The 27,826-nt window shown below is 40.9% G+C and overlaps 2 protein-coding genes across 2 annotated transcripts; both read right to left on the reverse strand.

Moving 5' to 3' along the window:
* Positions 1 to 14,085: 14,085 nt before the first annotated feature.
* On the reverse strand, positions 14,086 to 18,733 carry dhx58 (DEXH (Asp-Glu-X-His) box polypeptide 58). The gene is made up of 12 exons (XM_020632599.3): positions 18,590 to 18,733; positions 18,199 to 18,389; positions 17,904 to 18,108; positions 17,616 to 17,806; positions 17,063 to 17,176; positions 16,816 to 16,948; positions 16,526 to 16,711; positions 16,160 to 16,410; positions 15,724 to 16,035; positions 15,451 to 15,641; positions 15,269 to 15,362; positions 14,086 to 15,138 (listed from the first exon to the last, which is right to left on the reverse strand). The coding sequence occupies exons 2-12, from the start codon at positions 18,373 to 18,375 to the stop codon at positions 14,953 to 14,955; spliced, it is 2,040 nt and encodes a 679-aa protein (XP_020488255.2). The 5' UTR covers positions 18,376 to 18,389; positions 18,590 to 18,733; the 3' UTR covers positions 14,086 to 14,952.
* A 770-nt stretch (positions 18,734 to 19,503) lies between these two features.
* kat2a (K(lysine) acetyltransferase 2A) lies at positions 19,504 to 27,763 on the reverse strand. Its single transcript, XM_020632598.3, has 18 exons — positions 27,471 to 27,763; positions 27,011 to 27,134; positions 26,718 to 26,863; positions 26,493 to 26,582; positions 26,194 to 26,375; positions 25,893 to 26,084; positions 25,520 to 25,626; positions 25,129 to 25,233; positions 24,710 to 24,846; positions 24,419 to 24,627; positions 24,214 to 24,340; positions 22,459 to 22,569; positions 22,228 to 22,371; positions 22,021 to 22,135; positions 21,899 to 21,935; positions 21,746 to 21,809; positions 21,570 to 21,654; positions 19,504 to 21,476 (listed from the first exon to the last, which is right to left on the reverse strand). Exons 1-18 carry the CDS (start codon positions 27,693 to 27,695, stop codon positions 21,283 to 21,285), a joined length of 2,394 nt encoding a protein of 797 aa, XP_020488254.1. The 5' UTR covers positions 27,696 to 27,763; the 3' UTR covers positions 19,504 to 21,282.
* Between the last annotated feature and the right edge of the window lie 63 nt (positions 27,764 to 27,826).

Consider the following 27,826-nt stretch of genomic DNA (forward strand, 5'->3'; position numbering starts at 1 on the left):
GTATAAGGTTACAACAACACTGTCAAGCAAACTTTCAGTGCTGACAGTGCTGATTATAGACTACTTATTACTGAGTATTTTACACAAGGCATAATATAGTCCTAAGAAAATAATACATATTTGGTCTGTTTTTCCTTCAAAATTAAGAGTTTGATATCTTGGGAATTTTTTTCACTTTAAACATTTTTTTTTGATGCTACATTAACTGTATTTAAAAAGTGGACTTGGCCACCGTGCTGTCGCCTAATGGTTTGTGGAAATAGGGTTTTCGACGCCCTCCGTCTGTTGCCGTCTTGGTTCATCTCGAGCCAGTAATGGCCACATTTGATTGTCAAGCAGTCAAGTTCAGTGACTCGAATCAGCTCCTGTGTTGCCCGGCAGACAGCAAACTGCAGCAACCAGAGGCCACCTTGAAGTGTTCATAGCCTTAAGAAAACTTTAATTTGAACTGGTGTGTTGTATAAAAATTTAACTGAACAAACAACACTGGTATGGAGACCCTAACTATTTACAGTATGTACACAAATGTAAAGCAGACTGCTGACTTGTTCTTCTTCTTGTGGTGTTTCTATCTGCATGCTAACATATGTTTGGTCCCCTCCTGCTGGCTCAATCTAGATTTGGTCTGTAGAACTGTATTGTAAAAAAAAAAAATCATTACATCATCAAACAGGCATCTAAAGCCTCTCACATGCCCACTCCCTCTATTCTCAATAACCTGTCTATATGTCATCCTGGTTTCCACAGCAACCTAAGTGCAAGCTGTGTCAATCCAACATGAACTTTAAAATCCATCTTTAAACAAAGCCCTTGATGGACCAGAGTGAGCGTGGCCGGAAAGACGCAAAATAAAAAGAAAACAGGTGAAGGAAAGATGGCAGATGATTAACTTCAGCATAAGTGCAGCTAAAGTGGCTTTTTATGAGGACAGGCATTACATTTAGGAATGTTAAGTTGAACAGGAGCCTGAAGAAAGAGGAATGCAAAAAAGAAAATTACATTAAGAGTACTTTTTTTTTTCAAACCTGCACATTCACAGCATTCATCACTAGACCCTATTCAACACAGCTTGGACATAAAGCTCTTCATCTTCATTTTCAGCTCTAATTAATTTGAGGTTCAAAAGGTGAAGATTCAATCCTGGTTTGCTGTATTAAAAATATCAATTTTCCTTTTTCCTTACATTTTCTACATGAAGAACATTTTCCTTAGTTACACATGACAGACAACATTGTACAAAATATAGAGAGTAAGTACAACACAAGCAAGGATCCAGAAAAAAGGGAACAATGTCACTAAGAGCAAACGATCAGCTTTGAGTCCGATTGGACACACAGGTGCTGACAGGCGTTGCACAGAGGCAAAGCACAACATTGACGGCAGTTCTTGAGAGCTCTAACCAGTATAGAAACCATCTCACAAGTCGTCGTTATCAAACAAAAACCATCGTCACAACCATCATCATCATCAATAATATCGAGACCATCATCATTAAGTTAGTAGGTATTCATGAAAGAGCTGGGTCTTTAGCTTTTTCTTAAAGGTGCAGAGGCACTCTGCAGATCCAATGGAGTTTGGAAGTTCATTCCACCACCGGGGGGGCGACAGAGGAGAGGAGTCTAGTCAGCGTCTTGGGACCCTGTTGTGAAGGTTGGATCAGATGTCTTTCATTGGCAGAGCGTAGTGAGCGGGAGGGAGTGTAGACCTGGATGAGAGAGTTAAAGTAAGGAGGAGCCGCTTTTGTCGCTGTTTTGTAAGCGAGCAGCAGAGTTTTAAATACTAATCGCTGTAGTGTTCATTTTCAGTTCAGTTTATTGCCATTTGTAGCATAAAAACCACATTGGAAAACATGTGCAAGAGGTAGACAGTACAATTTGACAAAGACACAGGACACTAAGTTTAAAATGTTATGACAGAAATGACAAAGTTGGGGAGCCGGTAGCCTAGTGGATAGTGCGCGCCCCATGTCCGAAGTCTGTGGCCCTTCAAGTGGGCGCGGCCCCTGTCGAGTCTGACCTGTAGCTACTTTCCTTCCTCACATTTCTGACTCTATCTACTGTCCTATCTTAAAAAAAAAAAAAAAAAAAGGCATTAAAAGCCCCAAAATAAACCTTTGAAAAAAAAAAAAAAAAGACAAAATGGCTGTACTGCAGAAGAGGTTATGCTATGTCCTGAGAGCTGCCATATGCTAACAGCACCTGCAGCCTTAGCGTCCTGTGTGATTTATAACTTAGCAATTAACCTCCCAGTGCTGCTGCTGACTTTCACGGTATTCTCCCCCTGAGGAAGACATGGCGCCAGTGTAGGAACAAAGCCTTTGAACACACACACACACACACACACACAAACAAACACTATGTACACACACATACACTATCAGATGTACATCCTTTAGGGAGACAAGGAGGCAACAGCTATACATATTAATAAGTAGAAATGTCTGTTTCCACACCCTTTTACACAGAGGAGTCTGCTGCTGAGGTGAACCACTGTCAGTTTACCAGAGAGCACTCCCTCTGGAAGGTATAGCTTATGTGAAATATTTCTCTAAAAATAGTTCACTGTACAAAGTCTGCAGAGAATTACACTCTTAGCATTGACCTTGCATGAGAGTCCAGTACAGCTCTTCACTTCGGTGAGGCTTTCTTTTTTTTTTTTTTTTTTTTACTCTCAAACCTACATTATAGATGATTGCCTACCTGGTCTCTACAGGTTTCAAAGACAAAGTGACACTCAGGATAAATCCTCAGCCCTCTTCTATGCTGTTTTCTGTAGCTACTGAGGGGAGTCATTTACTAGTCTTAGCTCTCTCTGTTGACGTATATGCCGTCAAATGCGTTTCTATATTTTGCCACTTTAAACTTCTGGTTATAGGGCTTTCAATACACAAAAATGTGGCCTAAAGTTAGAGTGAATCACCAACTGATAATAGTCTCAAAATATTCTTAATCCCTGAATAGCCTTGGGAGGTAACGAAAGGAGAATAATACAGAGGAAAAAAAAATATATATAGACTCAAGTAATAGCGGCTGCATTGATATCCCATTTTCATCCATATCAGCACATCTTGGCCTATTCAAAAGGTAATGAAACAGTCAGAGCTCATGAACCGACAGCCTCACTTAATTACAGGACAGAGACAGAGGGTCAGATTTATAGGAAATGGAAATGGGAAAATTAGTTGAATTGGTTCGCAAGTTAACCAGGTTTCTCATTGTGGAAACGTTGTAAGTGTATGAAAGAAACAGTGCACACAAGAAAAATAATCTAGCAATCTTTGCGGCTCAGCAAAGAGTCATTAGTCGACAATGAGGCTGCTTATAATTAGACTCTATAGCTGAATCTACTGATCTAATCAGTCCTCCTTTGGCTACACAGACACATGTAAATCTTTGACTTTCTCTCACAGTTTCTCCTGATTTCTGTTTCCTGATAATTTCCCCAAGCAACATATTAACATTTTCATTAGGAAACTAAAATAGGCGGTTTGCACGATTCCTGAGAAGCCTATTGAACAAAGTACCCCCCACAGGCCATCGATTATTGCAATTCAAATCATTTTACTGAACTATTATGGATTTTTTTTTTTGAATGTCTTCATTGTGTTTTGGCTTTCTTTATGCTTGTTTTAGTTTGTAGTTTGATTTTACACCCACAGTCTGAAGACATGCAGGTCCAATGAGGTAGAAACTGAAGTGCCTGTAGGTTTGAGACTGAATTATGTTGTCACTGTGGTGACCCTGTGATGTACAAACAACCTGCCCAGGGTGTTGTGCTCTTTCTCTGGCCGTGCTATAGCAGCATAATTCTAGAGACAATAATATTTGGTCCATCACTTAGTTCACAAATAACCGTTCTATTTGTATAAAAAATTCAAAGCATAGAATAGTTTCAAATTTGTACTCACCCTGACTATGAACCCTTTTTACTTGGTTGTTTGTTTGTTTCATCAGGCATCTGCGTTTTCAGCATCAGGTCAGCTATGGGCCAGACTTACACTAGCTCTCCATTCCTCCCCAGCTGGTAAGATGAAGCCATAGAAGGGAATGTATGAAAGGTAAGCGAAGATGGTAAAAAACTAAACTCAATGTTCACTATACCACCAAATGCGGAAACCATTAAGCAGGCTAAAATAACTCTCTGAATTCTTATTGAATACTCTTAATCAACTCCTGAATCCTGCCTGTTGTGGTTTCCCGGCCTTCTCCTCTGATGACTGTGAAAAGTTTTAACATTTCTTTCTAACAACAGACACGTTTCCAACTACCATTTATAGTTATCAGCTCCTCCAACATGTCTAAGCGCAAAACATCTTTGATAAATTTCAATCCAGTTTCCGTCAGAAACACAGCACTGAAACAGCTCTCCATAAAGCTCCAGGGGACCTTCTGATGAGAGCTGATAAAGGAGAATTCTTCATCTGAGTTTTAATGGACCTTTTTGCTGCAATTTTAGTTGACCGTTTAGAAAATGATTCAATCTAAAACGATTCACTTCATACCTGTCTCATAGCCATGGCAATGTTTACAATAACAATCTAGTGTCCTCCTCTGCTCCCCAGTTATGTGGAGTCCCACAAGGGTCAACTCATTTTCTCCCTGACATTCTGTGTATGTTTAGATCAAACCTCTGCATGACCTCTGAAACATGTTTGTCTATTTCCGTCCATCTTTCTCGCACTTTCCAATCATTTGTATCTCATCCCATGCATGCAATCACTTCCCCTTTGCTTTCTGCCCCACCTCTCCACCCGCTCCCATTTCTTTAATCGTTCTGTTTTCTGCTGAAGGTTACTCTTGCCTGCAGGGCTATGAAAATGTCAGAAAGGCCCACTCCATTTTCAGCTACGTAAATAGCCATTTCCCGCCAGAGCAAACCCACTTTCATGAGTCCGACCTGCCACGCTGCATTCACAAATCCCACCTCTCTCTCTCTCTCTCTCTACGCCACCTGAGCATGAGTGGAGAAGGAGAATGAACAGCCTTCATTCATTGCTTATCATTTTGTACTGACTGCTCCCATTTTCTGTATTTGACTTTTTCTTGTTCTCTATTTAAATAAAGGAAAATGCTCAGCTACATACACTCAAATGCAATTGCTCCTCTTCCTTCCAGGGATTAGCCTGCTCACTATGAATAGACATATACATGTTGTGATTAACAGCTTCTTTTCAGTAGGAGAAGAAATACTTAATCAGCTGCAGGACATGCTAATGAAATATACAAGCTATTACAGAAAGAGTGCGACTGGTTATTCTCACTATAAAAAGGTCTCTTATTGAGAAGTAAACTTTACTTTTAATCACAACCTCGAAATATGGTTGAAACATTCACAAAGAAATATGCAAAAGCCATGTAAAAAATGCTAATTCCACTTTCCAGGATTCACAAAAAGAGAAGAAATGGACTTATTAACCTAGTAAAAAACCCTCTTTGTTCTCTCGTACCTGAAAAAAGCACGTTCAAACAGTCCTTATAATTTATCAGCGCAGGGAAAAAGGCAAAGTTGGTGCCCATTGTAAGATGCAGAGAAAGCACTTACAGCGGGAGAGAAAAGAGGCTTTTTTCCAGCTTTTCTTTTTTTAAAGCCACCTAAGCTTCAAACCAAAACATTTTGCTACCATTAAAACTTTACTCTTTAAACATCCAAAGGGACTAATGCGCTTTTAAGGGCGAGCGAGTGTGTTTTAAGTAATTCTCCAAAGTTTTAGTGTTTTCTGTGACTTTCAGTATAGCTCTTGGTGGTGTCAGGCAGCGTGGGCTTGGAAGAAAAGGACAAAACATTAAACTTGGATTTATGCCCCGAGTCTTTCCAGCGAGTAAAAACTCTTATTTTTTGTTCTCTTGTATTTTTTTCCTCTATTTAAATAAGGAAATGCTCAGCTACAAAACTCGTATTTTTTGTTCTCTTGTATTAAAAGAAATATTATTGTCCCCTGTATATTCTCACACTTTGAATGCAAGCTAGCCTTGCAGGTCATGCAAGGCTATTTCATTTCCGTGTGCCGTGCCCCAGAAAAACCCTGATGTGCTGCACGTCGCTCTCGTCCCCCACGTCTTCTCCCCTTCACTAACGCTCCCTCCGTCTTCCCTTTCCCAATTTCCTGCAGCTCCGTAAGACAATGAAGAGCGACATCAAAGGCCTGCACGAAGAATAAGTACAGCTCACATCAGCGAAAAAAAGAAAATGTATTTCATGCACACGTCTTCTGGTCTAGCAGCATATGGACAGCTCATCATCTTTCAATGCACTTGTGACAGAGGGTTGCCTTTTAGAAAGTCAAAGGGTTCAGGCAGCAGAAGAGTGTAAGGAATACAGTAACAGTATGACACCTGAAAGTAGAGCAACTGGCCGCGACACACATATCAAGGCCACACAGCAGACTGAAAACATCCATTTCTCCTGCTCAGGTGTGTTTTCACTCTGTCAACGTGTATTGATTCAAGTCACAGCCTAACTTTACTGGTTGCGGCTGAAAAAGCACAAACACGCATGTGTGACAGAGTAGAAATAACAAGGAAATGATGCACACAAAACAAATAATTGATGGTCTAGATATAAAATTACTTCTGAATCCATTGGGACTAATGTACCTCGGTTTACTCAAGTGTTGTTCCTCTCTTAACAATGACTTTGAATCAGCGTTGTCAGTCAGGCACGCCCCTCCTGCTGTGATTGAAAATGACTTTCAACAGCTTGATCAAATTAATTGGCCCGACTGTTGGGCAGAGGGGGATAGATAGACCATTAGCTATTGAAAGGGAAAAGATTGACAAGCACGTTTTTTCTCAGGAATAATTGAGTGAGGACTGCAGCTGGAGGGAGACTGAAGGGTGCACAAAGAAAGCACACCAATGTTGAGGACAAAAGAATAGATTTTTTTTGCGAAAAATGAGCCTGCTTTGTTTCCTGTCCTTGGCAGGAGTCAGATGTTTTGCTATGCTCCGTCTTGTGAAGCATGACTCGCTCTTCTACTTAGGCACAAAAACCTATAATTTTAACATTTGTGGGGAGAGGAGAGAAAAGCAGCTGAACCACCAACAACAGGAATAGACATTTTGAGGGATGCAGAAGAAAAAAAGGGGGTTGGGGTGGCAACATGAAAAGTGCACGGGAACAATTGTTTAGTAAAATGCTGTGTAATCGGCACAAAAAAAGGCAAAACACTCGCTAGTTGCCGTCTACTGATGAAGGTGGAGGAGTGTGGATGCCATGCTGCTGTTTAGTTTCCTGTGTGAGGCTTGCTTTCAGGGCAGGGTGGTGGCAGGGGTACGGCGCTCTTTGTAATTGGAATCTGTCAAAAACGGCCTACAGTTAATGTAGTGCCTCTATTAGGCAAAGCTGCAGACCGAGACCTGCAGCTCTCCCACTTTGATCAATGGCTCTATGTGGGAATATGCTGCTGTTGGATATGTTCATGTTTATCATGATGCTGTCAATAATACAAGGCGAGGCTTAATACAATGACAATGGAAATGATTGATCAAATTCAGTTCAGGGGATGCAACTAATAGTCGACTAGTCATAGATTACTGAAAGATACATCTACTAACAGGATGTTTAATACAAATACTAAATGGCCCTTATTAACCTGCTTTACATTCAGTTTTAAATGTAACATTACCCCGACAAACTCAAAATATGCCATAAACAATCTTAATTCAAGGCTCTTATCATATTTAATGTAAATTTAAGAGCAATGACACTGTTTTCATATCTAGCATGGTAACTATAGTATACGGTAAGAGCTTGCTTCACTGTTTATGGGACAATCTCACAGCATGGCTGTAACTTTGGACTGTTACGTTCACTGTCATGACGATTTTGAAAAGAGTGACGCCAATTGTGCCTCCTCTTCAAATGCCAGCCGCCCTGAAGTCATCTACAACTTTGACCGTGGAGCCGACTAATAAGCCTCTCCTGTGCTAAATATCAAATAATGCAAGAGAGAAATGCTGGGAGGAAATGACTTTTGATACACATTCTTAAGTTAATATACTTGATTCAACACTTGATTACCTGTAAAAGGTGTGCATCATCAGTTACTATGGCGATATTAACAGGTTAAAAAAAAAAGAGATCTATCTTAGTTTAACACAAGCTCCAAGTTTAGCAAAGCTAATCCGTTAATCTGGTACAGTCACCAGGTTATCTAAAATTCATAGCCTTTTAACACTAAGTGATGACCGATTTCACAGGACTTAACACCATCCTTGGTACTTGGGAGTTACATGTTTTGGTTGCTGCATTAGAATTGTATTTTTCCATGGAAATGTAAATGTTTGCAATTAACACAGAGTCTATTCTCATCCAGATTTAAAACAGTCATTATACTCTCAGCCCATGCCATTTCTTGCCCTTTGACCTCTGGTACCACTCTGATGCAAAAGAGAATTGTGGACTTTAGCTGACTGATAATATTATTATCAGCAGGTATTATTAACATTGCTGCAAATACCTCTTGTATTGTCTATCTAAAGTTTCTATTGCACTGATTTGCATTCCTGATCTTGGTTTCCAGTTACAGCAAGTCACTGTGGAAACAACAGAGCTTAACTATGAAATCTAAGCAAACCACAGACTTTTCCTCCAGTCTCCTTATCCTGTCTCAGATAGAGGAAAAGAGATCAATATCTTGCTGTACCAGAGCCTCATAAATCTGCAGAAATCTTTTTATGCTTTTAAACCCCTTTACTTATCTCCAGCTCCAACTGGTACACAGAAACAAGCCTTTAGTATGACTCGGCTGCTTTAGGGATTGTAACAATGTTTATCAAGCGGCCTTATGAGACAAGTCTCTTTCTGTTTCCATCAGATTTCTGCAAGTTTGTCCTGTGCTCCGGCCAGCCTGGCAAGGTTACAGATGATGAATGACTCCACTTTTGTTGGGCAATATTCCTTTCTCCAGGACATATGTTGCTGTTCCTACTCTGTAGTTCAACATCCCACTCCCTTACAGTCGGAGGTATTCTTAGCCCTCCTCATTTCCCCTCCTATAATCTCCTTTTCTATTCTTCCTCTTTCGTTTGATATAATTTCTCTCTTCAGTCAGATGAATCATTGTCAGGACCACAGGCTGTTGAAAGTTGTTTTCTAGTTTTTCAGATTATTCCCATTTTTAAAGTAATGGGAATAGCACGCTTGAACGTCTAAAGCTTTGACTGCCATATTCTGGTGAGTTTTCATGAAATAATCGATACTCACAGCCCTGACCTCGGGGGACAATCTGTTTCACTTAAATGCTTCTGGTTTCCTTTTGTATGTACGACCATATCAGCAAGTGAAAAACATTCTATGCCATCAGTACATGGTCTCTTTAACACAAACACAAGTGCAAACACACTCCATCTTTCTCAGGCAAATAACTAAATACAAACCAACAGTTTGCACATCAGTTAGCACTCGTCCATCATCACATCGAGACACCGTGTTTGACAGCAAGAGTGCATTGATCCAAGAAAAGTGAAATGGTGACCAGACCAGAACCATCAGAACTTTTGAAAACCCAAAGTAATGTTTAGCCCATTTCTTCTATTGATTATACTTCCCTTTCTAAATGTCAGTTCAAAACATTGAAAATACATTCAATTTGCATCAGTATAAAAGAAAGAAAGGAAGATACTGTATATATTTTAAGTTATTTTATTTTTGATTAATCAAATCATTTAACCATTAAGTAAAATAATAGTAGATTATTATACTTGGTGAAACTTGTCTGATATAAGGGAAACTATCTGCTGTCATTTTTACTGGCAGAATGACAAAAAGCGGTTTAAGAGACAGTCAGATGTTGACTGTTTTGGACGTGTATGTGTTTAAAGCACTCAGCTCGGTGTCATCTGTTATGTGTATGGTTTCTTTTGATATCAAAGCCTGCTTTGAATGTGATAAGATAAGATGTTAATTTATGGGTAGAAAAGGACTTTAGTAATATCAAGATCATTATATAAATACAGTCTTTGCTGACAAGGCATTCCTGATCAGCTGAGTACTAAATTCTAACATTTAGAACTTCTGTACTGATTAGCTTTTAATCTACAAATAAGACATTTAGAAAGTGCACACAGTCTTTCCGTCACCCTCAGTAATAGATCCAAATGTTTTTTCTGACTTATGGTTTCACCACCACATTGTTGGTCAGGGTAAAAAGGATTCATTCAGTTAATCCTCACATCCGTCACATATACATGCAAACATAGCTGAACTCAATCATCCAGTGATCAGTGTAAGGAAGAGTAAATAAAAAAAATCTGTGCCCTGTCAAGGCTCCAATAATCCCGAGCAGCCTGAATGACTCAAACTGCCTGAACACGGATTAATAACAGGGATTAGAGCTACACAACCTGCAGTCAGTGGCAGAGACAGCGGGAGAAGGACAGTCAATATCTGAGGCACTACATTTAGTACTTCGCTGCACTTGTGTTCGGTTTTTTAAAGTGAATTATTTTACCCGCAAAAGGAGGGTGTCAAAGATCCTGATGAAGACATTATTGGGATTTCCTTGTCTGTTTGTTCTGTAAATCTTACTGGCAGCTCTGTCAGAAAGAAGGCCGGGGAAAGGGAGAACACAGTGAGGAGAAGAGAGAGGCCACGTCACAAAGTGGCAGACAGGAAGACAAGTTTTCTTTCTCTTTTATCGGCTCTGTTGTATTGCATGAAATAGGTAGGGTAACTTTCCAGATCAACATCCTCAGCCAAATGAGGAGCTCAAAAACGAAGATGCACACTTCCTGTATAATAGCAGCTTTTACATTGCCCCAAACGAATTTCCTTCTGGGATTTAATAAAGTATTTCTGATTCAATATTCATACTCATAAACTGGTATACAGCTTTATGTTTTACAGCTTTTCTTATATTATTAAAACCTGATTTTTATCGGTAAGATCAGTGTCAGTCACTTCTGAGAAGTCGTCTGCCCTCCCCCTTAAAAAGCAGGTGATGAGCAGGGAGCACGAAAATAGGGCCTTTTTAAATAGGTGATGCAGATAAGATAACATTAAGTAACTGTTAAACACACGTTCTTCCTCACTCATTTTTGGGTGACATATTGGGGCAGACAGATTTGTCTATACTGCCTATGCCATGGGCCAGCCCTGGCCCCAAATACACAATTGACCTGATTTGAAGTTTCCAAACAAAGTAACACTGTACATCCACACAAGCGAGGAGGCATCTGATCCCCACTTGGAACCACAAATAATTCAAAGGTGATAAAGACATGAATATACATATGGTAGGAAAATGTCATCATATCATCACTGCGAGTCCCCTGATCCACTGCGGCTTCCATGAGAATAGAGTCAAGTGAAATCTTGACAAGGAGCCTGACAAGCAGCACAGCAAGCCCTCGGACAGACACACAGCTGCCCGACAAGTGAAGCCGTCACATAGGAAGTGCCCGTCCTCCAGACCAGCCTGCGCTTCAGTTAAACATATCGGTCATTGTCAACGATCTTCAATCTGATGGCCACTTCCTCTCAGGTTTAAAAGTCATCTTAAGAAGACCTCTACTTCTGTATAAGTTAGCCTCTTAATGATGTGGGGGGGGGGAAAAACTGGAGGTTGAGGATCAACCAACACAAAATAAAACCACCAGTGGTGCTGGTTTAGCTGTGTCTGACATGCAGAGGCTTCAGTCCTCAAGCATCAACCACAGGTCGAAACGATTAAATAATTAATACAAACAGCAATATTATCACTAGGCTACATGAAAAAAAAAAGTGTTGAATTTGATAAATGTTTGAGTGTTGTTGTCTTGCAGCATTATGTCAATATATTTATTACAACACGTAAATACCTATATTTAACCCAAATATATATATCTCTCTATTTAGATTTGTTTAATAGCCTACAATTCCAAGTAGCCTAGATATTTTTCATGAAGACGTAGATTTTGTGAGCAACACAGTTTTTCAAAAGTTGTTTTTAACCTGTGCTAGACACATAGACTGTGAATAGTCTAAAGTGATGCATTCTGGGACAAAACGTAGAACCAATCATAATGTTTTATGTCATATCTCTGGATTTAGGCACCCAGATTTAATTTTTTTTTTTTAATTCAGGTTTCCTTACAGCAGGAAGCTTTTAAAGGGTGATAAACAGCACTCAGTGGACAACACAGCATTTTAAAACAGTTCAGACGGCTGACCACTAAAAAAAAAAAACACCTGGCGCACAAGAGACCACCTGCCTGCGCCGGACTGTTGGAAACCATCGCCATGAGTGAAACAAGGTTAAGTTTTCGACTCACATTTGTAGTTTTTAAAGAGAAATTAGCTATTAAATTAATCAACCAAACAGCCTCATTAACGTCCGCCAATTCAAGTTTTATCAAGAAACACTCACCTGGTAAGAGCTTCATTATTGTCTCCCACAATGTGACGCATTTTCACCATAGTCTAGTTACACCTGTACGTACTGTGCTTTACAGGTGGCTGAAGTGGGCCTTCCTTGCATCCTTAAATACTTCCAGGTCGCCGGGTCCCCTTACCAATAAGCTCATTACCTGTCAAACACAAATTAAGATAACACTCAACTAGATTTTAATGAGAGCAAAGAGAAATAATAATAAAAAAAAATTTTTAAATTCATTTGTTTGCGAAATGTAAAAAAAAATGGTGAATGTGCCCATTCTTATTTCCAAAAGATCATGTGACATTAGTTATCCTGTCCTGTTTTCTAACCAACAGGCCCAAACCTTACAGTCTATGACAGTCTATGGCCCAAACCCAACGATTATAAATTAACTGTTAAACCTAACAAAAATGGGGGAACATAGCTTCAGTCTAGATGCAAGAACCGGCTGTGCTTTGGCCTTTTTGCTGAAAAATTCAATTCAAATATTTGAATTAACTAGTCCATTTATTGACTGATATTTCAGCAGTAATTTGTGTTCTTTTTCATAGCTTTCGTTTAACTTGCCTGGGAAGAAAGAGGTTTCCTTATTGCTATTGTCAAATCATCCATAAATGTTGAATAAATACACAAGAATCGAAAAATATAATGTAAGAATTGATCGTCTTGATTAAATGATGTGGTATGTTACTAATATTTAAAATTATGGGTCTGTAACGTCAAAGATCCTTTATGACATCTTACCAATCTAAGATGTAACATTAAATATATAGTTATATACATTTTAGTTGACAAATGTGTAGGTCCTCGATACCAGTGACACAAAATCTATTGTAAATGTGAGTAGCATTTTCTAAATTCAAACAAACACACCTACACACACTGACACTCATTACACCTTGTTATCCTTTGTGCAACTACTCCAAGCAGCTTTGATGTCAGAAGAGAGCTAATTGCAATTAAGAAGCATGAGGTGTAGAGCTGGGTAGTAAAAGGAAGTAATCAGTGTTGATTATAGCGCCTGCGCCAGATCAGAGTAAATCATACACTGTACGGCTGAATGTGAGGCAGGCATGACACCCGAACAGAGCCTGTTTTTAGTGTGATTATGTCCACGGCTGCACCACTGGCTCCAGCTCTCTGCCAGATTCGAAAAGGATTACGGCACATGTGACGCAGTGAGCCAAACCTCATCATGTTTCTGCCTTGAGAATCCCACAAAGATGTGTTGCGGTTCAATAGTGAGTACACCCCCATACAGCTGCCAGCCTAAAATTAAGGACTTCCAGTTGATTTAGATTTATCATCTGGGTTTGTTTTGGAAGCTGCTCATTATAATTAAAGCTGTGCTGCTGTATACGCTGTTAAATTAACGTAAGCAAACAGCAGCAAAATGAAACTGTAAGTGTTGTCAGTGAAGGCAGTTTCTGTGATTAGCTTTCTAAATCTGTCCTGTGGGGTATTGCTAAAAATCAAGCTGTAAGGATACAGTGGAACAGTGATGTTATTATGCAATAGCACTTATTTTCAGATCCAGGGTGTGAAAGGATTATTTGCACGTACAATAAATAGTGAATCTATTTAGATCGCTTTGTGTTGAATAATCCAAGCTGATATGCACAACCGTGTATTGATCCAGTGACGCAGAAGCAGCACAGTAAGCTGTGTATGTTGTGTGTTTTTTTTTTCAGTGTTTACAACTTTCTTCCAGAAAAAAAAAAAAAAAAATGTTCCATGAAAAAGAGACTGCTGTTTATTCCATTAATAATCTCTGAAAAAAGTATACATTTTTCTTTTCCAGGTGTCATGTTTGAACATCTGGAGGCTGTATCCAATCATCACAAACAGGCCCCAAAAGAGAGGCTGTAATGAGGCAGCTTGGGAACAGAATATGCTCACGGGCACATCGGCAGAATATATGGCAAGTTTGGAAAAAACCCCATACCCTTATTCTTATAGTATGATATCAGATCACTTCTCTTATCTTTGCCATCAGTTGGAGAAGAAGAGTCAATAGAAGTGACAGAGATAGAAAACAAATGTGCCTGACTGGATTTGCAATACAACACTGACACCTAGTGGTTAATAAGAGCAAATGAAAACCTGAAAGTCTTTCCTAGAGGATGTAAATACAATGACGTATATTTAAAATTAATTTGAAGATGTTGATGGGTACATATAAAATATTGTTCATTATTTCTAATTCTTAATAGATACCCGCTATACATGTGTGTGTGTAGTTAAAAGACGGATCAGTGTGAATCCTCCTATGTGAGGACATGACAAGTTTGGGTTCAGGGGTTATGTAACAGCAGAGTTCATGTGCTTTGTTTCTATGTTCGACTTAACATGAATGAGAAGAAATTCAAAGTTATGCAAAAGGTCTTAGAACCTCGGGTGTAAACAAATCTGTCATGCTAATATCAAGCATGAACGATGCATAATTAGTTTATCACGCTCCTGCCCAGCAGCACAATTTAATGCTAACATGTTAGCTAGCAAGTGTTAATATTAGAAAGGACAATGATATATTCTGAAGAAAAAAAAAACAGTAAAGCGACATAATAACATAGTAATCAAGTAATGATCAATAAAACCTAATCAGAGAGGTCTGAGAGGTTCTCCTCGTAATATTCTTTGAAGCTGAATTCCTCAACAGTGAAAGGGACATCCTTCCACTTCTTCTTGAGTGTCTGGCCTTCAGGGGTCTTCAGGGCAAAGTGCTTGATGGCTACATTGGGCAGCAGGCCGAATTTCTTGTAATTCATCTCATATCCCCAGCGCTGTAAATTCAAAGAAAAAAAAAATGAAACCAGGGCCCCCAATATGAGCATCAACAGCATTAAAACAGCTATTTTTGTTAACTGCCTCCCTCGGGGTTTAAATAAATATTTGGCTGGTGGCTCATTTTACCTCGCTGCAGCTGTTGCAGCTGATGATGTGCCCAGGCTCCCAGTCCTCAAAGGTCTTTTCCAGCATCACCTGTTCACCGACCTTGTAGTAATTCCTGGAGCAGAGATTAGCCATCATTAGCTAAAGAAACATTTTGTAATATCTTCAAGATACTTTTCTACCATACAAGAGTTTAAACTCACTTAAATTCAGGACTGACATTGACATAGTGTACATTGTCAATGATTTTAATGTCACTGCCGGAAGTCACAGGCTTTAAACAGTTCCGGCATAAAAGCTGGACATCAGAGGCAGCGATGCGGCTCCTCTTTTCCTTTTTTAGTCTCTCTTGTATTTTTCTTTCATCCACTGCCTTCTTTTGTAGCTTAGTTATCTGGAAACAAAGAAGAAATAAAGTTGAAACTTCAGGAAGTGAGAGTAAAGGTTGAAGAATCAAAGAGGGACCACACTCTCACCTTTCTGCGAAAGTCTTCAACGTTCATCTCTTGGACCTTAGCGATGGCTTGTCCAGTCAGCTCTTCCAGACATTCATTGGTTTTCTCTCGGCGCATTTCTGGCCCTCCTTCCTCGGCAACCACTGAGTACTGGCTGTCTCTCGCTCGGGCTCTTCCGCTGGCCTGCTGCTGAGCGATCTCATTCGTGAGCAGCCCGTAGCGGACCACCAGGTTGCACTCGGGGATGTCGAGGCCTTCTTCAGCGACGCTGGTGGAGATCAGGAGGTTGAGTTTACCGTCGCGGAAATTGCGGATCGTGTCTTCCTGCTCATTCTGCAAGAAAATAAAAGCATAAAAGGACTAAGTCATAGGAACAGAAGCACACCGATAGATAAGTGCATAGTATCTGAGTGGGGATGCTTTGTAGCTAATATGTTAGACAAATGTAGCAACACACCAGTGTCATGTGGCTGGCGCTGTTGCCGGCCCCCGTGAGGATGGCTGCCTTGATGCCAGCTTGCTTTAAGGTTTGATTGGTGGATACCCAGTCATTCAGGCAGCACGTGCTCTGACGGGTTTTACTGAAGATGATCCCTTTTGATTGCAAACTTGGATCAAAGCGTTTTAGCAGGACGCCCTCAAGTTTGGACATCCTCGGGTTCTCGTAGACGGGATTGTTTGCCAGTTTCCTCAGCTCCACCTGATTCTCTGTAGTGGTAGTTTTAGTAATTATTGCATGCATAGTAAAAAGTTAAAGCATTGCGTTAATATAATTAATACTCCTGAGGCCAAACATACAAATAAAAATAGTATTTATTTCTACCTTGGAAAAGTCCCAGCAGGAAGATGTCTGTTCCGTCAAAAGCTGTGTCCATCTTGGGGATGTAGAACCTCTCCAGAGAGCGATATGCATCGATCATTCTTAGGGTGTCATTGATGAGCAGGGCGTCGTTGTACTGTCTGAGGTGGAGCGCACATCTTGCTAACATTCTGTTGTTGTCTTTCACTCCTAAACAAAACAAACAAATCACGTGTTTGCATCCACACACCTTCTTTTCCCTCTTAAGGAACATGCTAATAGCTTTACATCATAAATGTAAAGTGTGTTCTGACCTCGTTGCTCTAGCAGCACCACATCCATCTCATACTCTTGTGTGCCACATTGTCTCAGTGGGAAGTCTTGAGGGATGATCATGAACTCATGGATTTGCTGCATCATCATCTTCAGATGATCCCCGAATGGATCCTGTAAGAGAAATGTTAGGTCTTAGTACGAGTACTTCAGGTTTCACTTACTGTCTCCGACAGCTTGTCTGAAGAAATGTTTCAGATAGTTGGTTTAAGAAGAAAAACATCTTACCTCAGGCCTTTTGTCCACAATGTTGAATCTCTTTACTGGCCGGGGCACTTTCTTCTTCAGCTCAGGCATACAGTCTTTAGTTGAGACTATGGCTGAGTCAAGATTTGCACAAATCTGAGAGGGGGGAGAGAAAGATGTAAATGAAGTAGAGAAAGAGACTTGAGGAAGATCAGACAGGATGACTCATATTGGGGCAGGCAAATTAAATGAGTTTAAATATCAATTACAAGTGTTTGTTGTTATATTTTGGCCACAATAGTTCATCACCACTAGATCAAAAGCATAGTTCAGTCATTTTCTTTCTTTCTACTTCTCAATCTTATTATAGATTATTATTTTTATTTTCAAAGTGTTCAGAATTCAAGTGTTAAAATGTTCAAGTTCAATAAATGCAAGCGATCCAGATGTTGTAAAATCAATGAGTAATAGTGTTTTAAAAATCGGGATCTCAATATCAATCAAAATAATCGTTATAATGATTTTTGCCATAATCGAGCAGACACAGCTCAGTAATGAAAAATGATTATCTGAAGGTGAATTATTAAACCCTGACCTGCAGCACATGATCCACAGCTCTGTACAGGATCTTTTCGCCCCCTGTCCCCGGTGATGCAGTGAGACCGAGGATCTGTGGTAACTGTTGCTCTCCTTTCAGTTTTTTCTCCACATAGCATGCCATGATCTGGTTGTAGACATGATCACTGTTGGTGTGGTGACACTCATCGATTATCAGCAGAGTGATATCTGTAAAGGACCATGAATGCATCAAAGGTTTAAGTTCATTTTAGGGCAACTAGAAAACAAATCATGATTCAGCATGTTTGAGCCCCCTTTCACTGACCTGAGAGCTCAACATGTTTGGTTTCTTCCATGTTTATCAAAGCATTGTACAAAATCTGGGCTGTACAGATGACCACGTCTGATCTCGCCACCACTTTGCCGAAGAAGTCCTTCTCCTGACTCTCTCCACTGACTGGCACCAGAGTGTAGCCATTGCCCAGGTGAGGCTTGAACTCCTTTTTATAATGCTGGTCTACAAGGTGAACCTGTACAGTTAAAGTCATTAACAACAAACAATAAAGCAAAACAGACTTTGCACTTTGCCTAATCTGTCTGTTTATGTGCTCTGTGTCTACCTTGTTTGCCAGGACCAAGACTTTAGCCTTCGGCTTGGTCTCCAGATGTTTCTTGGCCACATACACAGCAGCACGAGTCTTCCCACCTCCGGTTGGAAGCCAGATGATTATGTTCTCCCCCTGGAGAGCCCTTTCAACAACTTCCTCCTGGTACCCATACAGTTCAATATGTGCCATTCTGCACCTTTCTCCTTTTTGACAACACAGCAGAAAGACACATTGTTTTTATAATTTAGAAAAGACTTAAACAATACGTCATACTTTCAAAATATTACCCACTGTCAAACTTAAATCAGAAACATCAAAAAGTATTCCTAGGGTAGTGCAGTTACAATGAGAGACAGGAAAGTCAATATCTTGAATGAATTGTGAAGACTTTTTTTTATCTCACCAGTCAGCTGTGTGTTTCTCAGTCTCTCCTCGTCCACTGTCACAACATACTGCAGGCGGAGGGGTTTTAATTTCTGTTCAGATTAGTTGTGATGTAGAAACCCGGAATCGAAAGGGAAACTGTAAGGTGGCCCATCAGAGGGAGGCTCTGGAGGAACAACAGCTAGAGTTCATTATGCAGCGACTGTGGCTAACAGTATGCTGCATTTTCATTGGGCTTGAAAAGGGACAGGCCTGTGCAGACTGTACAGTGTACCCTAAGCAGGCCCCGTCTGTTGCTTGTTTGATTACGTCACAGAAGCGAAACACAGGGACTGCTGCTACACTAAAGAAGAGTCCAAGTGGTTTTTGGTAATCAAACAAACGTGCATCCCTCTACATTTTACAGAAATATGAAAGTGAATCTCTAGACAAACACTAATTGTAGCTGTCAACCAGTTCTACTTTCTCTGTAACATTTAGTCATGCTTTAAAATGTCATACATCAATATGGCATCTAATGAATCCAAAATCTTAATTAGGTGGGCTTTACTTTAAACTGGTGTTCTTTTGAAAACTCTATCAATAATGAACAGTTTATGCAAACACACTATGGCATGAAAAAATAAAAAACTTCGGTGCCTGTTATCACTCACGTAAGAAATAGTTATTTTTCTTCAACTGACCACATTTAACAACCAATAAAGGCCAAAAAGTAGGGCTGAAACTTTAACTTATTTGCTGGTTAGTGTGTGATAACTTCCCGGTTTCAAGTTCTGTTGTGAAAATATTCATGTGACAAGTCGTCAAGCAAGTTTCTTTCTTTTTTTCTTGAGTCGGAAATCCCCAACTCTTTATTGATGACTGAGCAGTTTCCAAGTCAGTGACTCCAGTTCACACCTCTCAGGAATAATAACTGATGTATCCTCACAACTGTTCATAAAAAAAAAACCTTTATTGTCATGAATAGTATTACAGTTACAGTAAATGGCATTCATAACTAGAGACAGTAGCCGCCCTCCAACAGGGTGAAAGTTCACTCACACTTACCTTTTTTTTTTTGTTTTTTAGAAAATCTGAAATGCAGCATAGATAGATTGAGGGACAAGTATGCTATTGACAACCCTGAATAATGCAACATTGACATCACTTCATTGATTCAAAGCTAGTCATGATTCAAGTACAAAATAAACACACTCACACACACACACACTACCAAACGTACAAAAAGTCAATGGAACATTCAACAAGCAGGCTCAACCAGCATGGGACCGCTTCTTCCCATATTAGAAGTGGATGTGTCTCAGGACGCACTCCTTTTGACACACACTGCTGAACAAAGATGCTTTCATTACAATGTTTGTAACACTCTGAGAAACACAGCAGCTAAATGTTGAAAGTTGTTTAGATCTGTAAACGGCTTGCCATGCATTAATGTCCACTTACTGTGTGGGGGTAGTTTCAATAAACCAGAGTGATCACACTTCTACAGATGCTGGTCTCATCAACACAAACTATCCAAATGACCGGTGACAAATATGCAGCTGTGGAAGTGACCGTACTACAGAACACATCTATGCTAACAAATACAGTATGACCTGCAACACAGTAACAGCTACACTACTGTGTGACCTCATTGTAAATGGTTTGGAATAAAACCAGGTGTATGAGCAGTATGTTTCATGTATGAAGAAAGTATATGTTCTGTTGTCCTCAGCTCAAAACAACACTGTTTTCTTGAAGGCAACGATCGGGGAAATTATTTTGTTTAGCACAAAAGTGCTTAAAAAAAAAAATTAAATGCCCAGTCCATCACAAGCAGTGTCTCAAACTAGTCCAGTTGTGGAGCTGTCATCAGATCATCTGTGATGCTTCACTTTGGATAATTACTAAACAAAGAAGAATGTTGGAAATAATTGTCCTGAAGCCTAAATCATGAATTCCTTCTTTTTTTCAGACCAAAAAGTACAAGAGAATAAAGTATATTTAAAGGTAAATGAAATAAAAAAATGTCTCATGAGGTGAGAATAGTCAGTATTTTCACCTCATTCACATTTGTTTTACTTTCTTTTGAACTTAAAAACTAATGGAATCTTTTCAAAAATACCGAACATTTTTGAGTATCTTGTCTTCCATAAAACCCTTGAAGATGGCTGGGATATGTTCAAGTGTTTGTCAGTAACAGAAGGCAACGTGGCTTTAGGTCCCGAGGTCCAGTTTCTATGACAACTCTACACTACATAAACATCTGTTTGAGTGACAAGTCGTAAAGTAACTTGGAATGAACAAACGACAATAAATGTGACACACACACACACACACAAAAAAAAAAAACAGGTCACTTTCAATAACCGTGGGAAGTGTGGCATTGTTATGACTTGGACCTATAACTTTGGTACACTTCATGAACCTCTAACATGTATATGGAGATTATGAACTCGCTGTGAGAACCGGAAAATAAAGATTGAAGATAACCTTGAGAAAGGTAATGCCATTTAGACACTTTGTAACTTAACTGGCTCTGATAATTCCAAACACTCTTATGTTATATTTGTTCAAGTCCAACAATTCCTCTGTACAATGTGTCACTGGAGTGCATACCCTTTTATTATCTCAGATGTGGCAATGTCTTCCTCATGATCTGCTCCGTCTCAGTGTCTTTGCCGCGTCTGTCAAAGTCATGCTTTCGTCTGTTAAATAATTCTGTAGAAAAGTCTATTTCTCAATCAAGCCTCCATCTTTTAATTTGAAGTAGAAGAACTTCTCCAAGGTGTTGGCACACTTGCAGTACTCGCTGTCTGGCGGGTTGTACTCGCGACAGTTGCTGATGATCCGCTGCAGGTCGGCAATGAAAAGCTTCTTGGTCACATAGTATCTGTTCTTCAGTCGCTCTGTCATGGTCTTCAGGTCTGTGGGGGGGACAGGAGAGGAGATTTAGATCTGTTATAACTTAAGTGAGGAAGAGGGGAAGCTGCAGTTTAATCAAACAGATGCTTGCCCACCGATGGGAAAGCGGATGATCTCGTAGTAATCTGGAGCCTCTGATTTTTTCACTGGTTCCATGAAGGGCCACGCGTCAGGATGAGTCTGGTGATTAAAAAGTCCCGGTGAGTGTTTTATTTTTACTCCTGCGGTATGTGTGGGTGTGTGTGTGTGTGTTTGAACAGGTGCCCTTTACCTTTATCTGGGCCAGCAGGTTCTTCAACATGTTGTACAACACATCAGGATCCTTCACCTCTTTCCTACAAAATATGTGGAAGATAGGAAGTGAAATATTAACTACATACACCTCAGCAGCACACAAGCATTAACAAACATGCTGAAGGTTTACCCTTTGTCCTTGTTACTGGGTTTCCAGCCTGTCTCTCCTGGAAGAAAAAAAACATGAGTAATGTGATGAATTCAACTTGTATCTTTTTTTCCCCCCTCATTGTACACAAATCGAACACTGACTTATGCCTGGGATGCTCTCCACTGGGATCTGTCGCACCCCCTCTTTGAAGCAGGTGAGACCTGGGTAAACCTTCCTGATCTGGCTCTGCTTCCTCTCGATCAGCTTCTTAATGATCTGTTGTAACAACAGGATTCATAAATAACACACACAGATTCACAGCAGAGTCCGTTTAGACTTTAATGCGATGACGCCTGAGCCTCACATACCTCCTTCTGTCTCTTGATGATATGAGAGAGCTCGGTGTAAGGGATTCTGGGGTTCAGCTCGCACTCCATGAGAGTCGCTCCCTCGTAGTCTTTGATGTATCCTAGGTATCGACTCTTCGGCACTTTGATGTCTTTAGAAAAGCCCTGCGAGGAGAGAACGAACTACTGAGAGGGCGAGACGGAAGGGGGAGAACTGGGGCAGAACTAATGTGCGGTCAACGGCTGAGGTACCTGCTTCTTGAAGTAGCCGATGGCGTACTCGTCAGCGTACGTGAGGAAATAGAGGATGTTGTGTTTGATGTGATACTCCTTCAGGTGGTTCATCAGGTGGGTGCCATAGCCCTAATGTTAAAAAAACAAAACAAAGGCAGGACATTGTCAAAACAGCAGTAAAAATAAAAAGATACCATTTGAATATTTCCATATGATGTGTTTTTTAATGATCAAAGGGTCAGATGATTTCAAGGTGGATAAAAAGAAGAGTGATCTGGAAAAAGCACTGAGGAGATTTTGCAGAGTTTGCTATTCATAGCTTTAATGTGACGTCACACACTTTAGAAAGCCGCCACCTGGTAGGCTAGAAAGGCTTCCTACCGCTGAACACTACAGAGATGTCATCCATGTGTTACTACGTGCGTTTCTGTCAGTTTTACTTTACATTTTTTCAAATGAATGACAGTCGTCGTGGATGCATGTGATGCACTAATCGACGAGGAGACAAACCAGGTTTCTACTTCTACAGAATGTAATCATTTAAAGAAAACACAAAGAGAGGAGGAGATTGTGGACTACTGCTGTTGGACGCACCGCTGTACCTGTGAGGGAAACAAAAGAACAATCTTCTCCAAATCCTGGTGTCAAATAATGTGTTAACTTCATCCAAATATAACTGCCTTTAACAAAAATGACTGCCCCAGAACACTGTCTGAAAGTGTTCTGGGGCAGGTCAGGGGATCCTGATACGAATAGGTAACAAGCTAATGTGCGCTAATTAGCACTCACCGCTGCTTGGATCTTAGAAAGCTGTTTTTACCTTTGTAGACTTTCATCCTACAGCAGTGAAAGGGGAAGTATTCTCCACTTATTTAAGCAAAAATGACTTTAGTAACATTCTGGTGTTATGGTTTAAAGAGTGAGCATGTTTACTGACGAACTTTCAGACAAATTGGACTGAAAGTGTCCCAACAAATCACCCTTTGTTCAGGTTTTTTTTTTATCATTATAATATTAAAAATACTTAATAGCAATATCTTTAATGAAAAGCAAAACAAAGAGTCACCTGTTAGGACAGTTTCCATACATCAAGCACAGCTGCATTCAGCTCAAAGTCACCAGTTAACACGGTTACTCTTTAAACCGTAACACCGATCTAAGAAGGACTATTTCCCCTTTAAGGGATTGAAATAGTGTCCCGTGTGCTCTAAAAGGGTTGCAAGTGTCCAAAACTTAAAGTTTATCTTAATATCTCTGTTTTAGTTTGGTTGTCAGGAGATGTAAACATGCATCGTTTCCAAGGGATGGAAAATTAAAAAGCCCATGCTGCAGTTGTACAGTGTTTTCAAACGGTGGACGCTACTTTCCCTGAACACTTTATACCCTCCAGCTCTACATGCTGGTCACGTTTAATTGTATTTTTCCAGTGCGCAAACATGCAAAAATATTTCTGTAAAAAGACAGTTGTTACATGGCCATTCAGGACAGTGGTATTAAAAAAAAAGGTCTGATTAATGGACAGCTGAAGCTGCTGTAGCTGATCAAATTTCTCTGACATGCCGCCTTTGACCAAACATTAAGACTCATATGCTCTCCATTTGTACTGACGTTGCTACATGTAGCTTTAAAATGTTTTGTAACATTTTTGTAAAGAAAAAAAACCCATCTTGGCCACCAGCTGTGCAAAAGAACTTCCAACTACTATAACAATGTTGAAAAGCACCTTGTTTGTTTCCTTGGATTGGCGCCACAGCAAACAGAGGAAATGTTTACCTTAACTTGCTCATTGGATGTGACGGCACAGAAGACGATCTCCGTGAAGCCCTGAGTGGGAAACATCCTGAAACAAATGCCACCGATGACGCGGCCATCTTTGATGAGGGCGAGGGTCTTGTGCTTTCTGTGAATAGGTGGAGAAATCAGAACACATGCCAGCACCTGGACACACGTATCGTGTGGTGAGAGGTCTCGTACTTACGGGTCAAACACCAGCCGGGTGATGTACTCTTTGGGCATGCGAGGTAACTGATGAGAGAAGACATTTTGCAGGCCGACCAGCCACATCAGGATCTTTTTGTTGGACTTCTGGGAAAGCGAGTTTCCAATCACGTGGAACTCTATGATGCCCCGCCTCTCCTCCAGTCTGGCAGTCTCATCACGGGCAGCGTTAGGCGTCAGAAGATTAGTCTAACAACGTAAACACATTACTGTGAGTACTACGGTCTGAACCAATCCGCTTTTATAAGTCACTTGAGAGTAAACCACTTACCTCTGGTCCGAGCATAGCAGCAGGGTCAGTGATTGTCATCATGACTTCATTGACAAGCTCCATTGGAATGTCTCCCATGACACGGATCCGCTTGGCGTCCTCCAGGGTGAGTGCGTCGGGAAGTTTGCGTTTCTCTCCTGAACAGACAAACATGAGAAACTAAAATAAGAGCTGCATGCAGCCAATCTGCATGGATGTTGTTTGGAAGGCTTTGGGTTACTGTCATGAGCTGGGAAATGCAGAAAATGTTTCAACAAATATTCTTCTACATTACATTTAAAGCGTCTGTCGTCACAGCCATGTTTCACTGATTTACTACAGTTTCAATTGGAGAAAAAAAAAACTCCACAAAGCTACTGGGGGTACTTAAAGTCTGGTAGAGATGTGTGACTCCAAGAAGCAGAGTGGGGCGTACAGACCTGTGATTGGCTCTGCACCTGCAGCATCCATGCTGCCCAGAGAGGAAATACTGCTCAGACCCTTTGGCAGTGCGGGGGAGCCGGACACTGCAGCCGGACTGATCACTGCCACAAGAGACATCAAGGTACAACCATTTAATACAAACCATACAAATCAACTGTCACTGTCAAAGACATTCATGTTGTTTCATGTTTCCTTTATCTATAGTGCACGTCATTTGACTGTTAATTACATTGTATTTATGTAAAGCATAAGACACATCTCTACTTCTGCCTTACTCTAAACATAATCATAATATTTACCTATCTATCTATCTTCATATATTTTCTATGCATGTTTGGTTGAAACTGAAATCATCTAAATGCCTATCAGGCCAGACGCTAGCTTCACCTGTCTGATGCCCCAGCTGTGTGCCATCGGAAGCCGGCATGGTGAAGTCGGCCTCCCAGATGGGTGAATTCTCCCCATAGATTTCCTCTTCAAGCATAGACAAAAACCTGAAGACATTCAGTGTCAAATATTATAATAAAGGCAAAAAACTGACAGAGGGATGAGAAGCAAAACTAAGTGATAGTAAACGGATTACAACATGGGAGCTTCAGTGATGAATAAATACCAGTATATAAATCAAGAGAATCATCCAAAGAAAGTATGCAGGCGGCAAAATCAGTGGAGACGCTGATACTTGTTTATATTTGTTCCTGCAAACTCCAAAGAAATTGGAGAAACTGTAGAGCGGTATGAACAGAGAGTGAGACCTTACTTGGGAAAGTGTGTGAGGATGAGGGTTCGTTTCTCTGGTAGCAGCTTGTCCTTCTCCACCCTGAACTTCTCCAGCAGCTGCCGTCTGGTCACCGTGAAGATGGACTTCAGCAAACTGCGGCCAAACACCTGAGTGGTCTCATAGCGCGGGAGGCTGTCGTTGCTCTGAGGGACGTGGCAGTAGCAAAGCCACCTGGAAGTCACACGGAAAAACATTCACAACGTAAAGACTGGTGTTTGCGTTCAACACAGAAAACTAAAACATAACGCACGCTTTTCTCTGACAGCATATCCACGCTCACCTGGTGTAGTCCACCTTGTATGCTGTTCCATCGTCTTTCTGGGTGCGCTGGCGAAACTGCGTCGGCGTCTCGAGCTTCCAGTAATTTAGGCACAAGAGGAACATCTTTGACAGCTCAAACATGGTCTGCCTTTCCTTTGGTGCCAGGTGGCTAAACTTATACTGAACAAAATTCAAAACCCCCTTCAGAAAAAGGAGGGTGAAGAGATGGAGAGAAATCTATCGTCAATACAAAACTGTACAGCGCAGAAAGGGGGGCGGAGAGCACGAGACGCAAACGAGAGGCATGCCCATGTTTACCTGCTCGATGTTGGGCTTTTCAAACGGTGGACTTCCAAGGGATCCCTCGACAACTGGCTGGCTCATCTGCAGAATGCATTTCCTCAGCAGCTGAAAGAATGGGGTTAAAAGAAAACAAAAAAAGAACAAGTGTTAATTGTTGAACGATGATACATGTTAAGCGTGCCTACATGGACTCGAACCTTTTGGTCGAACGTTTCCCCCTGTTACACCATTTTTGCTCACCTTAAAAAGGTAGAAGTAGACCTGTTTGGTGTCAGTGTCCTCCTCCTTGTGCACAGACATGAAGAGGTTCTCTACATCCACCACCATCCCCAGCAGCCTGTTAATCTCATCCTCAGACACGTTCTCCAGGTGGGACACATGGTTAGCTGCAAACAAGGCATCAATAAGTCACACACAGTCAAGGTGCAAACATACAGACGTGAACAGACATGGTGAAATGGGAGCATCCCTTGCAATAAAAGCTATGAGTAGAACCAGTGGGCTGTACACATGGAGTGTGGGTTAGTTTGTACCCAGAGCATGTCCACAGCTGCGGCACGGCTCGCTCAGGCTGGCTGCCTGCTGTTGCAGGTCCATCCGTGTGGCTGATGGTGGATTTGGGTTTTTCCATCCATTGCACTTGCAGGTGTCACTTGCCTGGTAGCAAATAAAACATGTTTACACCAGTAAAAATCGACTTAGACATACACTCAGCGGCTTTGTGACTCAGTTAACGGGTAAACTGTTCATTTGTGATGGATGGTAATGCAGGCATCTCCGAAAGGCTAAGCATAACAAGTGTCGAGGAGACTGTATTGATAGCTAGCTAGCTGCAAAAGTTAACGATTAAGCTAGGATATTGTACTATCTGTTTTTTATTATTATGCTAATGGCTCCATGGCTACGCTGTCATTTGCGGCCACCTATAGACAATTACTAATAGAACCGAGGAGTGCTTTGTTGTGATGAACTTTGGCTAGCTTAGCTGGCTACCTTGCAGGCGGAGAATACGCCAAGTTTCTCAAGCTTTTTCGCCCGTGGGAACGCTCGCACTTGGGCTTTCTTCTGGCTTGCACGCTGTTGCTGGCTCAGTCCCGGTCTCGCCGGGTCACTACTTGCTGTCCCGGAGCCTGTCGCGGCGGTACTGGACCCAGCTGACCCAGTAGACTGGGCTTGAAGAAGCCGGGGTTGCAAGGCCTGCGCCGCCGGGTCCGACATATCCACGCTGCTAAGACTCTTCCTCCGCTACCTGTGAGCTCATGTGCTGCGTTCAAGTGCTGTCGACACAATTGGATTTGGGAGCACAACGGCTTTGTGTAAAAATAAAAATAAAAATAAAAAAAAAGAAC

This window comes from Labrus bergylta, chromosome 16 (assembly GCF_963930695.1).
Source record: "Labrus bergylta chromosome 16, fLabBer1.1, whole genome shotgun sequence".
Classification (NCBI taxonomy): domain Eukaryota; kingdom Metazoa; phylum Chordata; class Actinopteri; order Labriformes; family Labridae; genus Labrus; species Labrus bergylta.